This window comes from Gossypium hirsutum, chromosome D09 (assembly GCF_007990345.1).
Source record: "Gossypium hirsutum isolate 1008001.06 chromosome D09, Gossypium_hirsutum_v2.1, whole genome shotgun sequence".
NCBI lineage: Eukaryota > Viridiplantae > Streptophyta > Magnoliopsida > Malvales > Malvaceae > Gossypium > Gossypium hirsutum.
The window spans coordinates 2,829,114-2,851,255 of record NC_053445.1 but is presented as its reverse complement, the minus strand read 5'-3'; the positions used below and the strand labels follow the sequence as shown (position 1 = coordinate 2,851,255).

The 22,142-nt window shown below is 33.1% G+C and overlaps 2 protein-coding genes across 3 annotated transcripts; both read left to right on the top strand.

The window, feature by feature from the left end:
* Positions 1-407: 407 nt before the first annotated feature.
* On the top strand, positions 408-3,352 carry LOC121221102 (probable WRKY transcription factor 3). Its single transcript, XM_041101580.1, has 4 exons — positions 408-1,028; positions 1,621-2,294; positions 2,376-2,531; positions 2,857-3,352. The coding sequence occupies exons 1-4, from the start codon at positions 462-464 to the stop codon at positions 3,140-3,142; spliced, it is 1,683 nt and encodes a 560-aa protein (XP_040957514.1). The 5' UTR covers positions 408-461; the 3' UTR covers positions 3,143-3,352.
* A 13,887-nt stretch (positions 3,353-17,239) lies between these two features.
* On the top strand, positions 17,240-21,459 carry LOC107888566 (protein IMPAIRED IN BABA-INDUCED STERILITY 1). 2 transcript variants are annotated; one of them, XR_005918374.1, is made up of 10 exons: positions 17,240-18,055; positions 18,238-18,522; positions 18,657-18,974; positions 19,172-19,399; positions 19,478-19,575; positions 19,646-19,751; positions 19,834-20,355; positions 20,453-20,567; positions 20,654-20,756; positions 21,157-21,459. XR_005918374.1 is itself a non-coding variant. In XM_041101579.1 (9 exons), the coding sequence occupies exons 1-9, from the start codon at positions 17,666-17,668 to the stop codon at positions 21,162-21,164; spliced, it is 2,070 nt and encodes a 689-aa protein (XP_040957513.1). In that variant the 5' UTR covers positions 17,240-17,665; the 3' UTR covers positions 21,165-21,459. The 2 variants fall into 2 exon arrangements, 1 of the variants encoding a protein (XP_040957513.1); XM_041101579.1 differs by lacking the exon at positions 20,654-20,756.
* Positions 21,460-22,142: the final 683 nt, after the last annotated feature.

Here is a 22,142-nt window from a genome sequence, read left to right as displayed (position 1 = left end):
CAAGACCCCAAGATCCGTAAATTTCAAGAAATCAATGAATTTAAGTACGCTTTCGCATCTAGTTTTTTTCTTGATTTATTCTTGATTATTTGACATGATAAATCGTGGTTTACAGTTCTAATTTTATATTAGATATTATTTACCAGTCTAACAGAACTACCTGTAATTTCTCTCTAAACTATAAATAAGAAGATAATGCAGATCAACGCACTCAAATTCGTATATTTTTATATTGACAATAATACTCATGTCATTATTATTATTATAGAAAAAGTAAGAAGATTATAATAATATATTATTATTCCTGTTATAATAATTGCATTGACTAATAAAATTCTTAAACCAAGATTAAGTTTAGAATAAAAACAGTAATTAATTCATCGTGAAAGCCTATGTAGCATAACCAAATTTTTATTTTAAAATGTCATTTTCAGTTCTCCGCTTTAGACTTTCACTCAAAGATGAAGATAACACGAAACTCTCAGAAGAACCAACCAATCTCTACAATAATAATAATAACAATAATAATAATAATGCAAAAAAAAGAAGAAAAATACAATCTTGATATATATAAAGAGAAAAAGAGGTGGAAAAGAAAGAAGACAGAGGAAAAAACAATGGCAGCAGAGCAAGGAAAAAGATCAAAGCTATCAGCTCCAACATATCCCACTATAACTTTGCCACCAAGACCACCCATTGATGGCTTATTTCAATCAGGTTCTGGGTTAAGTCCAGGACCTATGACACTGGTTTCAGCTTTTTTCTCTGACCCTGACTCAACAAATAGGTCTTTTTCTCAGCTTTTAGCTAGTGCCATGGCTTCACCTGGAGCTAAACTGCCTTACAATCCCATGGATGATTCATTTATGGAAGTGGGTTTTGAAAATGGAGGTGAAAAGAATTCTGGGTTTAAACAAAACAGACCTTTGAATTTGGGTGTTGATAATTCTCCTTGGTTCACTGTGCCTCCTGGGTTAAGCCCTTCTGGTTTGCTTAACTCTCCTGGTCTCTTTTGCTTATCTCCTCAGGTAATTTGACTTCTTGTTTTTTTTTTCTTCTTTTGCAGTTGACTTAATTTTTTGATGTTTTAATTATGGGTTTTTCTTTTTTATTTTGTGTGTTAATAGAAATTAAGGTAAATGATTTGGGTTTTTTTGTAGTATCTTGGAATTTCCATGCAGTTTTTAGCTAAATGATTAAGGTAATTGATTTGGGTATTTATAGTAACTTGGATTTCAATGCAAATTTTGTTGTTTTTTAGCATCTAATGATTAAAGGATTGCTTAAGATTATGCTCTTTCAATCATATGTTGCTTTTGTTTTTCATTTTATGAACATGAGTATGAGACATATCACTTTCAAATGATGGTTCAAAAACATGAAAAAGCTTTTGAAAAATTCATCATATTCATGTTGGATATATACTCGTATCGAGTTCGATTAACATGGGGATAATAATACTGAATCTTAAATTCATTCATTGAGAACTTGTTCGGATTGATTACCATTCCATGTTTACGGTCTAAATCCGGATTTGAATTATGAGTCTTTAGATGTTTGGATTGAAACTTCTTTTGATGATGATCAGTTAATTGAACTTCCGTTCGATAATTTGTGTAGAGTCCTTTTGGAAAATCGCACCAGCAAGCATTGGCACAGGTTACGGCTCAAGCTGCTCTAGTGCAATCTCATGTACATGCGCAACCGGAATATCAAACTTTGTCTGCTGCAACTTCTTCGGAACCATCGATCCCTCCTTCATCTGCCAATCCTGAAGAAACTTTGCAGCGGATGCTTTCTTCAGACCCTCAAAGTTCTGCAATGGAATACTTGGAAGCTTCTCAATTCGATAAAAAAAGTCAGCCTTGTGTTGCTGTCGATAAACCGGCTGAGGATGGTTACAACTGGCGTAAGTATGGACAGAAGCAAATTAAAGGTTGTGAGTATCCGCGGAGCTACTATAAATGTACACATCCGAGTTGCCCTGTCAAAAAGATAGTCGAGCGTTCTGCCGAGGGCCTAATAACTGAAATTATATACAAAAGCACACATAATCATGAAAAGCCTCCACCAAATAAACAACCGAAGGGTGGAAGTGATGGAAACGCAAATTCGCAGGGTAATCTGGAACTAGGTTCTCTGGTTGTAGCTGGAAATTCGAACAACTTAAGTGAAGGGAAAAATCATGAATCAACTCAACCGGTGGAATTACCTGGATTTAGTGATTGTGAGGAAGGATGTGATGAAGAGAGTCGAGAAGAAAGAGATGATGATGAACCAAATCCAAAAAGAAGGCAAGTTTTGAATCAGTTTGTAATTGGTCTCGGAAATTTATAGCTCTTCAATCTGAGAGTGTTTCGGTTTTCTGGCTGCAGGAATAGCACAGGGGAAGCTGCAGTAGTGTTGTCACACAAGACTGTCACGGATGCAAAAATTATTGTGCAAACAAGAAGTGAAGTTGACCTTTTAGATGATGGCTATCGGTGGCGCAAATACGGGCAGAAAGTTGTCAAAGGGAACCCTCATCCAAGGTACTACAGACTATAATTATGTATACATTTATTTGTCTATGGTTTCAATAATCACTTAACGGCTTGAACTCTGGTGCTGAATGCATTTTCTCCTGACAAACCGAAAACAGCGTTTTATCTGTAATGTCAAACACTTGAACCATTTGAAGAAAACTAAATATTACACAAAATGATCTGGTCGAGTTAATTTGATATGCTCTGCTGCGATCTTCTTTGTTGTCCTTCTAGTTATATTTGTTTTGCCTTCAAGCTGCTGTATTCGTAATCGCAAGTAGTTTCCCTTCCTTTCGGGATTGTTTCTGATGCATTTGAGTTATTCCAACAGGAGCTATTACAAATGCACGAGTGCAGGATGCAATGTTCGGAAGCATGTGGAAAGAGCTTCATCCGATCCCAAAGCTGTCATAACAACATACGAGGGAAAACACAACCACGATGTCCCAGCGGCCAGAAACGGTAGCCACAACACAGTTAACAACAGTTTGCCTCAACCGAAACAGCAACACGATGCAGTGGCCGAGAAACATTCTTTGCTTCAAGAGATTGATTTCAGAAAAAATGTCCAGGGACCAGCAGTTTTAAGGCTAAAAGAGGAGCAAATAAGAGTGTAAACTTCTCTGTTGAAACCTGTAGAATAACCGGGAATTCGGCTGCCGATTGCAGCCGACTAACCCGCTTGTGAAATGAATATGTATTTCCACAACAAAAAAGGGGGTCAAAGGAAAGACAAATCAAACGACAATAACTGCTAATAGACTACACAGTTTTGTATGTTGGAATTCATAAGTTATGTTGTAAAATATACATTGTGTTTTTGTTTAGTAGAAGGATAGAAAAGGAGTTGCAGATTTTAGAGATTTGAAATATGGATTTGTGGAAAGCTTCTGGGTTTTGTTGCTGTCCGCAATTGGCCAGGTTTTCTTGCAGGTTCATTGCAACAGATCTACTTAGATAAATAGTAAATTATGTTGTTTAAGCTTCCAAAGGATATCCGTCTAAATTCAAAGGTCCGTCAAGTAAAAATATTAAGTTCAAAAAATGGGTTTGGTAAAAAAAATAGCTTTGAGCTCTCTAATTTGAACATTTTAGGTTGAGTTTGGTCTAGTCTAACCCGTTTTTCTATGTCAAATATATTATTTTATGTTATTTTTATATATTATGTAATTCATAACACAAAAAATTTAAATTTATAATAATATATAATATTATAATATAAACATTAAAAAATATTAAAATTTGTATAAATTTTTTATCAAAAAATCTAAAAAAATAATACGGGTTGACCTAAAATAAAATTAGATTAGAAATTTATAAATACGGATAGACTTCAATAAAATTTTAAGATCATATTTCGAATCAAATCGAGTTTAGACAAATATAAAATATGTTATATCTTATTTAAACTCAACCTAAACCCGAAATCGGCCGTGTGATGCGAATTAGGCAAATCAGGCTTACTAAGTCGTAAAGGTGACTTGTGCTTTGCACTAGACTAGTCTAACTTATCCTCCTTTTACCTTTTCTTTTCTTGCTTTATTCAGTTCTTTTCTACTATATATGTTCTTACTTTGATATAAATACAATTTGTTATGTATGTAACTCCATTTTTTAAAAATTGAGAAAAGTGGATTATAACTCAATTAAGAGGCAAAGGCGGAACTGGAGGTTGGCAGGTCTCGACCCCTCTAAAATAAATTAAAATTTATATTTATAATTATTTTTTAAAAAATATTATTATTTAAGATTTATTGAATTTTTTATTTACTGGAATTATTTATTTTAGGAATATTTATGTACAAAAGTCATAAAATAAAATTTGTTGTCAAAATAAGTTAAAAGCTTAAAATTAATATAGAAAATTGAGAACCGAACTGACTTATCATGGACAACTTGAAAAAACCCGAAAACCTCAACATAAACAAATCAAACTCGCATTGAACATATAATCCTCCCCTTTTCCTAATAATTAAATTAAAAGTACAAATTAGGTAATCGCAAGTAAAATATATTTACAAATACATATTCAAACAATTACAAAGTAAAATTAAACTATTACGCGACACAAACGGACATATAAAATAAAACCAAACTATTACAAAGTATAAATAGATGAAACCAACAAGTGTAGGGTGTAATAAGAAGGCATATTGCATTCCTGAGAAGAGATTTTAAGTTCGAACCCCAAATGTGATATTGTTGAGAGCGATAACTACAATCCCCATAATAATTAATTTTTATGAACCATAAAATAGATATAAAAAATAACAAAATACAAATTAACGAAAAACCGAAATATAACTAAATAAAACCCACATATAATAACTGCCAAATGATAAGACTAAAAATTTTATATGAAACAAATATGCCATTTTGACTTGTATCCCACTCTAATAATTTAAAGCCATCTCATTAGGTTTTAACATGTCATTGTGGGTATATTTACACATCAAAAATTTAAAAGTAGAAGTAAATTTAAAAATATTTTATATCAAAAATGAAAGAAAAAAAAATCAATTTTGGGTTTTCAACTTAAATTTTTTATTTTTTAAATATTTTTTCAGAACACATGGCACCATCTCACTATTGTTTGTGAAGTTTTTTTAAAATTAAATTTAAAATATTTTTAAAATTTACATTTACTTTTAATACACGGCAATGTCTCCACAATTACATGTTAAAAATTAATGAGATGATTTTAAATTATTGGAATGAGATATAAATTAATATGACACACTTGTTTCATAGAATCCTTTTTCTAGTGAAACTACAGGGGTGATTGAGCTGAGCTTGAATACTGTTAAGTTTGAGTTCGACTCGAGTTGGAGCTCGATTAAAATTGTTTACCAATTTTTATACACAAATGAACTCAAGCTTAGCTTGATAATTAAATTTAGGGTTAATAATATATATTAAGGACAACAATGTAATTTAACACTATAAAATATGAAAATATCGATAAGCATTGCTTCTCATTTGAGTCATATATTATTAAGCTCAAGCTTGATTTGATAATTACTGAATCGAGTTTAATATTTTTTCGAGTCAAACTCAAGTAGATTATGAGTACCAGTATCTCATTTACACCCCTAAATGATACTAGAAAACCCAATCACAATAATTTACACACGATAAGACTCGAATATCTGGGTTTAAACATTTATTTAAATACTAAAAGAGTGGAATTATATTTTAGTGATAGTTTCTTTAGAATGAAGCATGGACCCATTAAAAGATGCAACAACAAATCCTTGATAACCTAAACTCTTTAGGATGACTTCAATAATAATAATAATAATAATAATAATAATAATAATATAACCACTTAATCCTCTTAAATGATTAAAATATCAATGAATCAATCATGAAATTTTAATTAAAATCTAAACCCACATTTGTTAAGAGAAAAGTGGAATTGTTGGCCTACAACATCAGTTCCACGCCATTTATTCTTTTTATAAAGAATTTGAACCAAAAGAGATAATAGTACAAATATCGAGGTTTGAATTTAATTTGGTAAAATATCTCTTTAGTCCCTCTCAATTCCAATATTTAGTAAATTAGTCCGTCTAAAAAAACTAGAGCAATTTAATCCTTGTCAATTTCGAAAATGAGCTTTTGAGGATAATTAATCAAAACATTAGTGTTTTTCGTCATTTTGATTGGTATAATAACAAATTTAACCTTTAAAATGTAAATATTTTCTCTATCTTTCTATATATATTTGAAGCTAAAGTTGTTGCTATATATTCTTTTTGAACTTTTAAAGTTTTATGCATTTTTTTATTATTGAAACCAAATTGACAGAATATGTAAATACCAAGGACTTAATTTGTTATTATATGAATCAAAACTATGTACAATTAACGGAAAACATTAATTATCGTGATTAATTGTTCCTAACTGCTCATTTTCAAAATTAATTACAATTAAATTGTTTGAATTTTTTAAAACAAGCCAAATTTACTCAATATTAAAATTGAGAGGGACTGGATAGGATTTTTGCCAATTTAAATTTGGAGTATTATTATGTACATTAGTGGTAAAACTGAAAAAAAAATTTATAAATGGGTTTAAGTGGTCGTATGTATTTTATTTATTAGATTTAAATTTTTAATATAGTTTAAAAACATTTTGTAATTTGTAGATTTTTTTTTTAAAATTTCAATAGCAATATAAAGAATAATTATACTTTAAAGTTATAATAGGAATTAATTAAATTAAATTTCAAATTATTATATAACACAAATTATTAAATTAAATTTTTATTATATTTGAACAAGCACTTATGTTTTGATTAGATATAGCTTTTATTTAATTATAAATTAAAATCTTATTTAAGAGGAAATTAAAGGTTAAGCCAAGATGAAGAAAACATAAATATTAGGATAAAAAAGATGTCCCGTTCTTATTGACTTCAAACATATAAATACAGATCCAAGACTTTTACTAGAAAATAAACTTCTATATTTGTACAAATAAGATTTTTTATACAAAGTAAACTATCAAAAATATAGCCACTAATATAGATAAAGATCTTAGAATATCGTTCCTTTAATTACTGCGCTCATTATGTTGTCTGAAATTTCCTCAGTACTCCCCTCAAGTTGGAGCATAAAGATTCAAAATGCCCAACTTGCCAAGAAGAAATTGAAATTGATCAGTGCCCAAAGCTTTAGTGAAAATATCAGCAAGTTGGAGAGAAGAACGCACATGAGCTGTTTCAATATTCCCGTTTTGTATCTCCTCACAAATAAAATGGCAATGAACTTTGATGTGTTTCGTATACTCATGATATACATGATTTACTGCAATATGTAAAGTGGATTGACTGTCACAGTACAAACACATGGAACCAGAATGACCAACACCAAGAAATAGCAACAAATCTTTTAAACATTTAAGTTTACAAGCTACAGTAGTCATTGACCGATATTCTACTTTGATAGAGGAACGAGAAATTGTCTGTTGTTTTTTAGTTTTCCATGAAACAGGAGATTTACCCAAACAAATAAAATAACTTGTCAAGGAGCGCCTTGTCAAAGGACAACTCACCCAATCTGAGTTACAATAAGCATACAGATTGAGATCAAAATTTGCTCGCAAAAGAATTCCCTGTCCAAGATTACCCTTCAAATATCGTACTACTCGCAATGCAGCTTCCCAATGAGCCTTCTTTGGTTGCTACATAAATTGAGCAAGAATATGCACACGATAATTCAATTTAGGTCGTGTAATAGTTAAATAGATTAGTCTTCCTACCAGCTGACGATATTGAGCAAGGTTATGAGCATTCTCTCCTTCTACAAGAGCAAGTTTATGATTTTGCTCAAGTGGAGTTTTCGTTGGCTTAGCTCCCTCCTTACAAGCTGACCTCAAATAAGATATCCAAGGTCTACTTTCGTTGACGGAGAAAAATCCCTTCAACATTTCTTGCCACCTTTATGCCCAAAAAATATTTTAACTGTCCCAAATGTTAAGAATTAATTCAAAGTAGTGGGTTGTTTAGTTGACCAAGTATCTCGGTAAAATTTTTGTTAGTTCCAGATTTTTAATTTAATTGAATAAGTTGTTAGCTATTTTTGTATTAAGGTAGTTTCTTTGTAAGCCTATAAATATAGGCATTTATGTTTTGTTTTATCAATTCAGTGTTCATTAATAATAGAATAACTTTGATGCATATTGTAATTGCCTCTTTCACGTTTCCTTCTTCAACAAATTTGGCATCGGAGCAAGGTTCCATCTTTTAGGCAATGGAGTGAAAGTTAAGTTTGGGTCCACTGGGAATTTGAGAGGAACACATTTTAAGTCTTTGGAAAACACGAGAGAAGAGAGTGTGTGTTCTTGGAATGGCATCAGCTGGTTTTTCTTCCTCTCAACCACTCATACCCATTTTCAATGGTGAGAAATATGAGTCGTGGAGCATCAAAGTGAAGACATTACTCAGATCACAAGAGCTATGGGACTTGGTTGAGTACGGGTTCACGGTCATACTTAAACCTGATGAAAAAGAAGAAAATAGATTGAAAGAAACCAAGAAAAATGATGCTAAGGCATTGTTCATTATTCAGTAAGCGGTTCATGACTCTATTTTCTCAAGAATTGCTGCAACAACCACATCAAATGAAGCATGGTCAATTTTGCAAAAAGAGTATCAATCAAATATTATAGTAGTAAAACTGCAATCACTATGATGTGATTTTGAAACCTTGATGATGAAGAATGGTGAATCAATTGCTATTCTTTGTCATGAACAAGGACAACAGTCAGTCAATTGTGCTCTTACGGCGAACAAATTTCAGACGAGATAATTGTAGCGAAAGTTTTGCGAAGCTTGACAAAAAAATTTGATCATGTTATGGCTATTATAGAAGAATCCAAAGATCTGTCAATTCTCTCCGTTGATGAACTGATGGGGTCTCTTCAATCTTATGAGGCGATAATCATCAGATCAGAAAAAAAGAGTGAAGAGTAGGCATTTCAAGTGAATGAGGTATTCACAAATCAAGGCGACAATGACCGTTCAACAAATAATGATCGAGGAAGAGGAGAATTTTGTGGTGGTCGTAGTCGTGGTTATAGTAAAGGTAGAGGTAGAGGCAGAGGCAGAGGAATGAATGATGGACAGAGGCAATACAATGAGTAAGGTAACATAAAATATGGCATACAATGTTATCATTGTAACACATATGGGTAAATAAAAGTTGATTCCTAGTATAAAGATCAAAAAATTAACTTTGCAGCAGAAAGTGATAAGGAAAACAAGCTTTTTATGGCTTGTATTGATGCTAACCATAAGCCAAGTGATTTGTGATTTGTGGACAGCGGCTGCTCGAACCATATGACAAGCACCAAATCCTTATTCAAGGTGCTTGATGAGTCACAAAAGATAAAGGTGCAGCTTGGAAACAAAAGGGAGATACAAGTTGAAGGAAAAGACACGATAAAAATTTTTATTAGCCATGAAGAAGGAAAAATTTTAGACAATGTTCAATTTGCTCCTGATTTAGGATACAATTTATTGAGTGTTAGACAACTAATGGCTGGTGGATATTCTATTATATTTGATGATGATGCATGTATCATCAAAAACAAAAAGTCAAGCATACAAGTCCATGTCCACATGACTTCAAACAAGATGTTTCCGTTCGATGTTTCAAACAGGGAGAACTTTGTTCTTGTTGCAAGTGCAAAGGATGACTCGAAGCTATGGCATTTGAGGTATGGACATCTCAATATTAAAGGCCTGAAATTTCTAACTGATAAAGGTATGGTTCTTGGACTACCAAAAATTGGCTCTCTTGATTTATGTGAGGGGTGCATTTATGAAAAGCAAACTAGGAAGCCATTTCCTATTGGAAAAGCATGGAGAGCTACTGAATCTTTAGAATTAATTCATGTTGATCTATGGGTGGGAGTTGTTACTTCTTGTTGTTCACTGATGATTATAGCCATATGAGTTGGGTGTATTTTCTAGAAAACAAGTAAGAAACTTATGAAAAGTTCCAGAAATTCAAGGCTATGGTGGAGAACCAAAGCGGCTGCCATATCAAAATTCTTCTCACAGATCGAGGAGGAGAGTTCGTGTCCAAAGAGTTCAATCTGTTTTGTGAAGACAATGGCATCCATAGGGAGTTAACAATTCCTTACACTCTAGAGCAGAACGGTGTTGCTTAGGGAAAAAACCGAACTATTGTGGAGATAGCGAGAAGCATGTTATAAGCAATGGGACTTTCAAATCAATTTTAGGCAGAAGCTGTGGCAACATCAGTCTATTTATTGAATCTCTCGCCAACAAGGGTTGTCATGAACAAAACTCCATATGAAGCTTGGTGTGGTAGGAAACCCAATGTAAGTCATTTAAGAATTCTTCGGCGTGTTGCTTATGCTTTGGTAAATTCTCATGCTCGTAAAAAAATTGATGAAATATCTAAACAATGTATTTTTATTGGTTATTATACTCAATCCAAAACATATAGATTGTATAACCCTCATAGTGGAAATTTTTCAAGTAGAAGAGATGTAGTATTTGATGAAAATGCAAGTTGGGATGTGACTGTAGAGTAGGTACAATAGGAGATTTCTTTTCCCATTGAAGATTTCCCAGATAAAAAACAAGAGTTGGCATCAACATCTACAACACTTGAAGAGTTTTCTAAAGAACCAATTCCATTAAGGAGATCAACAAGGGTCAGAAAGTCGAATCTGAAATATACTGATGACACTTATGCATCCTGTCAATTTGCTTTAGCTATTTCAAATCCTCTGTATTATAAAAAAGCTGCTGATAAGGAATAATGGGAAAAGGCGATGATGGAGGAGATAAAGTCTATCGAAAAGAATGAAACTTGAGAGATGGTCGACTTGCCAAAAGAAAAAAAAATACAATTGGTTTGAAGTAGGTATTCAAGACAAAATTTGGTGCAGATGGAAGCATCCAAAAGTATAAAGCTCGTCTTGTGGCGAAAGGTTATGCACAGTAATATAGTGTTGATTTAGAAGAAACCTTCTCACCGGTAGCTCGATTCGAAATGGTGAGGCTTGTTCTAGCATTGGTTACACAATTGTAATAGCCTGTTTATCAATTTGATGTCAAATTAGCATTCCTCAATGAAGATCTACAAGAGAAGGTTTATGTAGCACAACCAGAAGGTTTCATGGAGAAGGGTAACAAAACAAAGGTGTACAAGTTGAAAAATGCGCTATACGGATTGAAGTAGGCCCCTCGAGCATGGTACAACAAGATCGATGGGTATCTTCAGAAGAAATGGGTACATGAGAAGTGAGAATGAGCCCACATTGTATGTGAAAAAGGAAGGTAAAAATGATTTCATCATTGTTTGTCTTTATGTTGATGATATCATTTATATTAGTTCCTCTAACTTTCTTATGATAAGTTTAAGTCTCAAATGATGAAAGAATTTGAGATGTCGGATATGGGTTTATTGCATTATTTCTTTGGTCTTGAAGTTCATCAAGCTGAAGATGGAATCTTTATCTCAAAAAGAAAATATGCCAAGGATCTTCTCAGTAATTTTGGCATGCTTAATTGCAAGCCTGCAACTAGACCCATGAATATCAATGAGAAATTACAACTAGAACATGGAGAAGAAATGACAGATGCAAGGAGGTTTAAAAGCTTGTTTAGAGGTTTAATTTATTTGACACACTAGGTCCGATATTGCATTTCCTATTGGTGTTATTTCTAGGTTTATGCAGTAACGTTCAAAGGTTCATTATGGAGCAGCAAAACGGGTCTTGCAATACATTGCTGGAACTTTGGAGTATGGAATTTGGTACTCAAAATCTTCAAATTTTAGATTGTGTGGGTTCACAGACAGTGATTGGGCAAGTTCTTTAGATGATAGAAGAACTGTATCAACAAATGTCCACTCTAGGTTTAGGGGTGGTCACATGGAGTTCTAAAAAGCAAGCTACAATAACATTGTCAACCTCAAAGGCTGAGTATGTAGCAGCAACTGCAGCAGCTTGTCAAGCTATTTGGCTAAGGAAAGTGTTAGCCGATCTTCAACAAGAGCAGAAATGTGCAACAGAGATATTTTGTGACAACAAATCAACTATTTCCATGACAAAGAATCCAACATTTCATAGCAGAACAAAGCACATCGATATTCATTATCATTTCATTCGTGATTTGATAGCAAAAGAGGAGATATCTTTAGAGTATTGCAGCACCCAAGAGCAGCTAGCAGATGTGTTAACAAAGGCTTTGTCAAATGAGAAGTTCAGCTATTTTAAAATTCTACTTGGTGTCTGCAACTTTGAATTAAGAGAAAGTGTTGAGAATTAATTCAAAGTAGTGGGTTGTTTAGTTGACCAAATATCTCGGTAGAATCTTTGTTAGTTCCAGATTTTCAGTTTAATTGAATAAGTTGTTAGCTATTTTTGTGTTAAGGTAGTTTCATTGTAAGCTTATAAATATAGGCATTTATGCTTTGTTTTATCAATTCAGTGTTCACCAATTATAGAATAACTTTGATGCATATTGTAATTGTCTCTTTCACGTTTCCTTCTTCAACACCAAATACTTCATATAGAAACAACTACTCAAATACTCCTTAAATTGTTGCATAATCTTGACATCATTTCCTAAAATAATGAGATCATCCACATAGACAAGAACATGTATTTGTATGTGCTGTTCGCGGAAAGCAAACAATGAATAGTTTGAGTAAGATTGGTGAAAACCAACTCCTTCAAAGAATCTACTAGCTTAGAAAACTAATAGTGTGGTGCCTGATGCAAGTCATATAAAGACCTGTGAAGTTTACACATTTTCCCAAGACTTTCAGATGCAAATTACCTAGTTGCATTTTTATGTAAACTTCCTCGTTCAAACCTCTATACAAGAAATCATTCTGCACATCCATTTGATGTAGTTCCCAGTTCTTTGCAGCAACCACCGCGAGAAAAGTATGTGTAGTGGCTATCTTTACAGTGGGAGCATAAGTTTCATGGTAGTTGATACCCTCTTTTTCATTATTGCCAAGAATTACCAGTCGAGTTTTGCACCATTCAATGTTTCCATCAGAATTGTATTTTATTTTGTACACCTACTTACTGCAAATAGTCTTTTTCCCAAGAGGCAAGTCTTCCACTGTCCAAGTCTCATTCTTTTCCAAAGCTTGAATCTATTTTCTCATAGCTTCTTGCTGTCGTTCGTCTCTCACTACTTCATTATAAGAAGCTGGTTTTGGACCTGTAGTAATGCTTGTCAAAAAGGACCAATACTGCAAAGAAAACTTATCATAATTGACAAAATTGGCTATGGGATAAAACATACCTGAGAAAGGCGATTGGAGAGATGAACTCTACGATGAGCTGAATCTCACATTATTTGTCACATAATCCTTCATATGAGTGGATGATTGTTTAATCCTATGTCATTGACCCAATTGGTATTCTACTAGCACACCCTTTTCTTCTAAATTTTCGATAGCTATGTCTCCAAAATTTTCCTGAACAATAAGATTGTCTTCAAGAGGTTTCTCATTGTCCATACCTCTTGCTCTTCTTCGATAATTTCCCAATCCTTATGCATATTAGGCTCATCTATAATTTTAGTAAAATTATCACTTGCAAACACTTGTGTAGCGTATGGAAAATTTGTTTCTACAAATACATCATCCCTTGAAACTAGATACTTGGAAGCTTCTAAGTAATATATTCTCCATCTTTTCTTGTCGAAAGGGTACCCCACAAAAACACACCTACAACTTCTACTGGAAAATTTATCGTTATCCTTAGGTTATTTATGTACATAACAAAGACACCCGAAAGTCCTAATGTGATTATAGGAAAGGGGGCTGTCTAAAGAGAATATCATAAGGAGTTTTTCCCTTAAAAATTGCAAATGGTGTTCAATTGATCAAGTATCCAGTGGTAAGAATACATTCACCCCAAAAATCAATTGGCAAGTGCACTTGAAACATCAAAGCTCTCGCCACATTAAGTATGTGACGGTGTTTTCTCGACATGTCCATTCTATTGGGGAGTTCCTACATAAGAACTTTGGTGCAATAAGCCATGCTTATCAAAATATTCTCTCAGACACAAATTCGTTGCCATTACCACTCCTAATAGTTTTCACATCCTTTTCAAATTATATTTTAATCATATCAATAAAATTCTTAAGAACACAAGCAATTTCATGTTTTCCTTTTAACAAATAAATCCACACATCACGAGAACAATCATTAATAATAGTCAAAAAATAATTAGCTTCACAAGAAGTTAAAACTCTACGAGGTCCCCATAAATCACAATGCATTAAATCGAAACAATCTTTAGCTTTATTTTACTAAAATAAAAATATCTTTCTAGTTTGTTTTGCTCTAAAACAAACATCACAACTTAAGTTATCACTACTTTTACTAGATTTATTTGCTGCAGAAATAAGTTCTAGCACCTTATTCACGGATGACCCATTCTCCTATGCCAAAGATCGAATTTTACAACTTCAGAAGCTTTACAAGCATTTGCCAAAACCACCTCTTTAAGAAAATATAGCCCCTCACGTTGTTCACATGTTCCAATTAGCCTCCTCGTATTTCGAACATGTATAGCACATATTTTGTAGTGATTTGCAGCATCAAATTTGAGTCATTAAGAATTTGTAAAACTGAAATCAAATTGTATTTTAAATTAGGCACAAAAAGAACATGTTGCAACTTCAATCCTCCTCTAAGATACACCATTCCCTCTTTTAGTGCTACAACTGCTTCACTATTTGGCAATCCAGCTGAACATGGGACAATGTCAGACAAATCTCTCTGACAAACCTTTATGCCAGTCATATGATGGGAAGCCCCTGAATCTATTATCCAAGAAATAATTCCTTGCTTACCAATCAACATTTCATTAGATATAGTCTTCTGTGAACTCAAAATTCCCAGAAAAGTGCTCCATTGTTCATTATTCAAACCACTAAGTCCTTTCCTATCCGAGTCTATGAAGCCTCCATGACCACTCACTGTTGCAAATGTTTGAGTGACATTTTCTCGTGGTACACCACCCTTGTCTCATCTTCCATCACCATTGTGCTTATGCCCACTTCCTCACCCTGTAGCACTAGAGCGAAGTTTATTTCCCTACAAATATAGATACCTTATCAACGAAAAGTAGGTAACCGATTCATGTCCCTCACGGTTACAATGCAAACAAACCGTAGTTTTATCCCCCTGAATTTTGTCCGCTAGCCTGAAATGCAAAGCTCATGGGGTTGTCTTTCTCTTCTCTTATTAGCGACATTATCCTTACTCATTTTTGTTGAACAACCATTGCACATACCCTATTAAGATTGGGAAATGGGTCTGTACTTAAGATATTAGTACGCATAGTACTATAGTGTTCTTCATCCAAGCCTATCAGAAATTGATAAACTCTTTCTTCCTCCCTTTTTCTTTTCCAGCTCACCAGTGAGATTGCATATGCATCCACCACAATTACACAATGGTATTTTGTCATAATTATTTAGTTCATCCCATATGATTTTAAGCTTTCCATAGTAATTGACTATGGTCTGTCCATCCAGTTTATAGTTTGTCAAATTTGACCTTAATTGCTACACTCTCGGTCCATTCCCAATGGAGAAGTTTGCCTTATGTCCTTCCATAGATCTCTTACATTCTCCACAAGAGAAATAGTTGAACCTAAAGAGGGTTCAATGGTGTTAAATACCCAATGAAAAAGCATGGAATTGACTATCCACCAATCTTTAATTTTCGGTAAATCATCTGCTAGTTGTTTCACGATTCCATCAATGAAACCATACTTCTTTTTGGCCCTCAACGCAGTCTGCGCTACTCGTGCTCACTCTTCATAATTTTCTCCCTTCAACTACACCTAAGTAATTATGTTGCCTGGATTGTCGTTGGGGCTCAAAGTGTAAAGACTGAAAGTTTTCTTATCAGAACCAAGAATCCCTTCGTCTTTAAGAGCCATCGCTCTGGTACCATGAAGAAAACAAAAATATTAGGATAAAAAAGATGTCCTCATTATTATTGACTTCAAACATATAAATACAGATCCAAGACTCTTACTAGAAAATAAATTTTTATATTTGTACAAATTAATATTTCTTATACAGAGTAAACTACCAAAAATACAACCACTAATATAGCTAAATATCCTAGAATATCGTTCCTTTAATTGTTGCACTGATTATATTGTTTGAAATTTCATCAACACAATATTTGAGAATAAAATTTTATCTAAATAAGGTAATAATTTTTAGATTATTATCGTAGCATTGAAAAAAAATTATTCTTATTTTTTGAAAGTATATGTACTCAATGTCACATGTCTATGGTAATTGAGGATGTAATAAAATTTATTTTTGTGGAATATAAATAATCGGGGGAGTAAAAAATACATATTAATATATGAAATTAAAAAAATTAAATCTTATTAATTTTTTAATTTAAAAGTTTTCGTTCAAACATTGACAATATTAGTAATTTTTTATTAAAATTTATGAACTTGGCATATTAATTAGGTTGCCATCATATGACATGATATATGATTGACAGGAAAGTAAATATGTTACATTGACAAATTCTGAAGGAAACTATTAACAGGTAAAAGTATCATAGAGGTCTTTGTATTAGGAATCAGATAGCATTTTGTCTTCTTTACTCAAAAAATAGACAAATTAGTCCTTGTACATTAAACCGAAAAGCGAATTGGTCATTTCTATTAAAAATTCCATCTATTTGTATTGTTAAGAACTGACATAATTGACAAAATAATCAAACAATGACTTGTGGCATACATGTGTACCTCATGCTAATGAAGTACATGATTAGTTTGTAACATCAGAAATGGATAAAATTTTTAACAAAAGGATCAATTTGATCTTTGATCTAATATACATTGACTAATATACCTATTTTTTTATTGGATGGAGCAAAATGTAATTCGACCTCTAGTACAAAAGCCTCTATAGTACTTTTACCACTACTAAGAACGAATGATAATGATTGGACAAATATTTTTAAACAGAAAAAAGTAGGAGAATTGAATTTTTTTTTTTAACTTTTAAAGTAGAGGGATTAAATCTCAAATTTTGTAAAAGTACAAGCACTAATATGATATTTTAACCAATCTAACAGCCCAAGTTTTAAATATTAAATACACGTAAATACTCCCATGATGGTTTGATAAACCAAATCAACAAACAGAAAACAAATAATAATAATATAACAGACAAAAAAACAAAACAAGAAAACAAGTAATGTTTTTTTTTTTTTTTGTAGCTTTTGCAAAAACAAGAAAACCTGTAAATTCTATTATGGACCCACGAATCTCTCTCTCATTTTTCTTTCCTTTTTTTCTTTGGTAATTCTTACGTTCCCTCCGCAGATCTCGCAACCAAACACCAAGACAGAGAAGAAGAAGAAAAAAACAGAACAATATCTGTTTTTTCTTTCTTTCTTTTTCTTTTCTCCCCTCTGTTTTTCTTCTTGGTAACTCTGTTTTGTTTTATTTCTCTTTCATTTTTCCCCAGGTTAAAATGGTTCAACTTTTGTTCTAATGTGGGAATGATTTACCATTTTTGACCCAGACCTGTTTTTCTTGATCTGGGTCAATCTTGGTTTTTTTTTCGAGCTGAACAAATGGGTTGTATTACCTCCAAACATGGCGGCGGTAGACCGGTGACAGATTCCCCTGTTCCAGTGGTTCGTAAAAACGGCCATGGTTTTACATTATCATCTTCATCATCGAAACATCAATCTGGGAGGTTAGAGGTTGATAAAGATGATGAGAAATTGGGTGAAAATGGTAAAATTATTAACCCAAAGAAAAGCAGAGATTTGAGGAAATCTAAAAGGGATGGTTCAGGGAGAAAGAGCGGTTCTTTTAGCTTCAAACTTGGCTTTTCTCAAAGGTTTGTGGAGGCTGAACAAGTCGCCGCCGGTTGGCCTGTTTGGCTTAGCTCTGCCGCTGGTGAAGCCGTTCACGGTTGGGTTCCTTTGCAGGCTGATGCTTTTGAGAAACTCGACAAGGTTTTTAATATTTCTCAAACTTCAATATATTCAAAATGGCTGTCAAATTATGATAAGAGTTATCCAAAATATTATTGCATGAACCCACTAAACTAAATTCCGGGTTCGGCTTCTCTTTCAAGTTAGCCATTTGCTTAGCTTGAGAGTACAAACACTTCATTTCCCTTTTAATGTTCATGCAGATCGGACAAGGCACGTACAGTAACGTGTTCAAAGCACGCGAAGTCGAAACCGGAAGGTTGGTTGCTTTGAAGAAGGTGCGGTTCGACAACTTTCAACCCGAAAGCATTCGGTTTATGGCTCGAGAAATAACGATCCTACGTAGGCTGAACCATCCTAATGTCATGAAATTAGAAGGGGTGATCACATCAAGGTTTTCAAGTACAATATACCTTGTATTTGAGTACATGGAACATGATCTTGCTGGTTTATCATCTTGTCCTGATATCAACTTCACTGAGGCTCAGGTATGTTTCTGCAACTTGTAGCTGTAACATAACCTCTATACGAATAACGAATGACTCAAATAGGATCCATTAACATTGAGTTTGATTGCTCGAATGTTTAAGAAGTTCAGTTTAGATTTCCCATTATTGTGTAGGTGAAATGCTATATGAAGCAGCTATTAATGGGGTTAGAGCATTGCCATTCGCGAGGTGTAATGCATAGAGACATCAAAGCATCCAACATATTGGTGAACAATCAAGGAATTTTGAAGTTAGGGGATTTCGGATTAGCAAACATCTTAACTTCAAAGAACAAAAACCAGTTAACTAGCCGAGTCGTCACTCTCTGGTATCGCCCACCCGAGCTTTTGATGGGATCTACAAGTTATGAAGTCTCGGTGGATTTATGGAGTGTTGGTTGTGTTTTTGCTGAAGTTCTTATGGGAAAACCTATTCTTAAAGGCAGAACTGAGGTGAATTTTTCTCTAGTGTTCGTGTTTAGGACTCGGATATGGATTTCACTCATGCATAAGTCCGAGTACTGGGTCAAAAATTGGGTGTTCGGGTTGAAAGTTGAAAATGGGTTGACCCAGACCTATGTGGTTGTTTTGATTTACCATTTTTGATTCACTCATTCAAAGAACAATACCTTTTTTTGATTGTTTTGCAGGTTGAACAACTGCATAAAATCTTCAAACTATGTGGTTCACCACCAGATGAGTACTGGAAAAAACTGAAGCTTCCTCATTCGACCATGTTTAAACCCCATCATCCTTACGAAAGTTGTCTCCAACAAAGGTGTAAAGACATCCCTTCAACTGCATTGGACTTGTTGGAAATCCTTCTTTCTGTTGAACCCCATAAGCGTGGAACTGCATCTTCATCTCTCATGTCCGAGGTAAAACTCCGTTAATGGATTCCACTTTCGGTTTCTTGTAATGTTCTATCACCTGTTTTTAACTTCTCTATCTTTCAGTATTTCCATACGAAACCCTTCCCTTCCGACCCTTCAAGCTTGCCCAAGTATTCGCCTAATAAAGAAATCGATGCCAAACAGCGAGATGATTTGCGAAGGTGAATAAAGTTCTAATGCATGATTTTGTTTCATTGTGTATCAGTTTTTTATTGTTCATCAAAATTTCAGGAAGAAGTTAGGAGGAGTTAGAGATCCAGGAGTGACAAGAAAAACAAGAAGACCACGTAAAACATTGCAGGAAGCTAACAATCTCAATAAAACAGTAACGAAGGAGGTCTCTGCAATTCTCAACACTGACGTTGGTTCAGTCAGGCATTAGCACAAATACCTAATGCTCATCCATTTTGTATATGCAGGACCTACGGGATAATGCTCGATTCGGTGGCAAAAACCAGGGAATTACTGCAAATAATCCGAAACCCAAGGATGGAATTGTTCATCTGAATCAACTGGCGTTCGATACAAGATCGGAGACATCTCAATTGACAACGATGTCACAAGGCGATATTGTCACCGCTCCGCCACCGGTAATCACTGGATCCAACAGCTTTTCATGGGCGAAGAAACGGAAAGATGCGAAATCTACGCTTTCTTATAACCTACCTAGTTCGATCTGTCAAATCAGTGATCAAGATTCATCGAGCTTCATCTTCTCAAATACGAACAACATTTTCAATTCATCTACACAAGAGAACCAAAATGTTTCTGAAGGTGTTCATACTGATTCTAGGAAGCTCAAAGCCGCAAACGGATCAGAAAAGCTTGATTTTTCTGGTTTAATTGATCAACAAGCACAAAACAAGTTTGAGAAATCAGATTTCTTTGACGCCATTGATGGGTTTCGTCATGAAGAAATGATGACTAAACACAATAACAAGGTAAAGATTCAATTTCAACAATCATCCATAATTCTCATTGATGAACATATTGTTTAGATATTTTTGAGATTAATTAATCTGGGTTTTTAATCATCAGTTGAAAGTTGGGTGTTCGGGACCATTAGTCTTTGAATCCGATCAAGTTGATGAACTCCTACAAAGGAATGAAAACCATATCCGGTTAGCAGCTCGAAGAACAAGATTTGATAAAGGTAATTTAGGGCATAATAAGTTGAATTCAAACACTATCATATTCGGCTTAAAATAAATTAATCTAAATTTAATTTTATCATTGCAGCATTGAGCTCGTGTTCAAATAGCTTGAGTTATCAAGCATGATGAATTCGAAGGATAACAGTAATACAAGTCGGATTGCATTTTACCCCTCTACTTAAAATTGGGTAAATTAGTCTTAACATGTTAGATAAAAAAGTAAACTAGCATTTCTATTAAAAATTTCATCTACTTCTACAGTTAAAATTAGTTTATGACATTCCATATGTGACTGTTTAGTTATTCTATTAACCTCGCCAGTTTCTAAAAATAAAAAATGGACGAAATTTTTAATAAAAATGGTTAATTTACTCTTTGATCTACTTCGTCTTTTTTTAAGTAAAAGGAGCAAGATGTAATCGGACCCTTTATACGATATTTTTACCAAATTCAGATATTATAATATTTGGATATATAGTTCATTTAAAAATGAGTCAAAGCCGAGTAATTTTGATTTTTATCTCGAATCAAAGTTAATTTTTTTGAAAATGAAACTCAACCTAACATGAAATATTTTGGTTTTGGCAGAGAAATGAAGCAAAAGGGTTACCTTTATCTTTCAAGGGAAAAGCTTTAGGCATAGAGAGCAAGAAGGGGGTTGAAGTTTGAAGCAAGCAAAGCTTGAATTTAATGATGATATTGCCATTTGACTTATTTTATATGCCAAAAATTCAATTGTATAAAGAAAAAAGAAAAAAGAAAAAAGAAAAGAGATTGTATATTCAATATTGAGCTATGATTTTATAAAATTGAATCCCTTCAAATGACCAACAAATTTTGATTTTGATGTGATGATTTGGAACATGTAATGCATCTAAGGGTAATCTTTAATTTTTAAGGCTTGTTTAGTTAAATAATCCGTAACTATAAGCATGCTCTCTTTTTTAAATTTTGGTTATGATAATTATTGGGTAAATTATTTTTAAGTCCTTAAGCTTAAAGTCAAAATGTAAATTTGGATTATTTAATTTGAGTCCCCCAATATGTTTTCAAATTAAAAAAAGAAACGTCGACAAAAGGGACACGCTACACCATTTAAGTGGGTAACTAACACCGTTAGAGGGAAGTATATGGGAATAAAAGTTCATGTATCACATTAGACAAATTGAAAGTACAAGTACCATATTGAAATTTTGTTAAAGTGCATGGAGATTTTATGTCATTATCTCTTATTTATTTTCACTATTTAAAACGTATATAAAAATTAAATTAATTTATATTTTATGCATCGTTAGGTTAAATTATTTAAATATCATTTATCATTATATTTAAAGTTTTAAAATATTTTATGTATCATTAATTTTACAAGTAAGTTATATTAATTATTTAAAAATATTTAAAATTTATATTTTATTTATTAAAATTAACTAAAATTTTACTTTCCAATATCATGTCTAAAATGATAATTTTAACTCAACAACAATGTGAAACAAATAAAATTAACGAACCACACCTTTTTACAACATGTTTAAAAGCATTTTTTCTAAAACTACTAGCCATAAGTTAATTTTTAG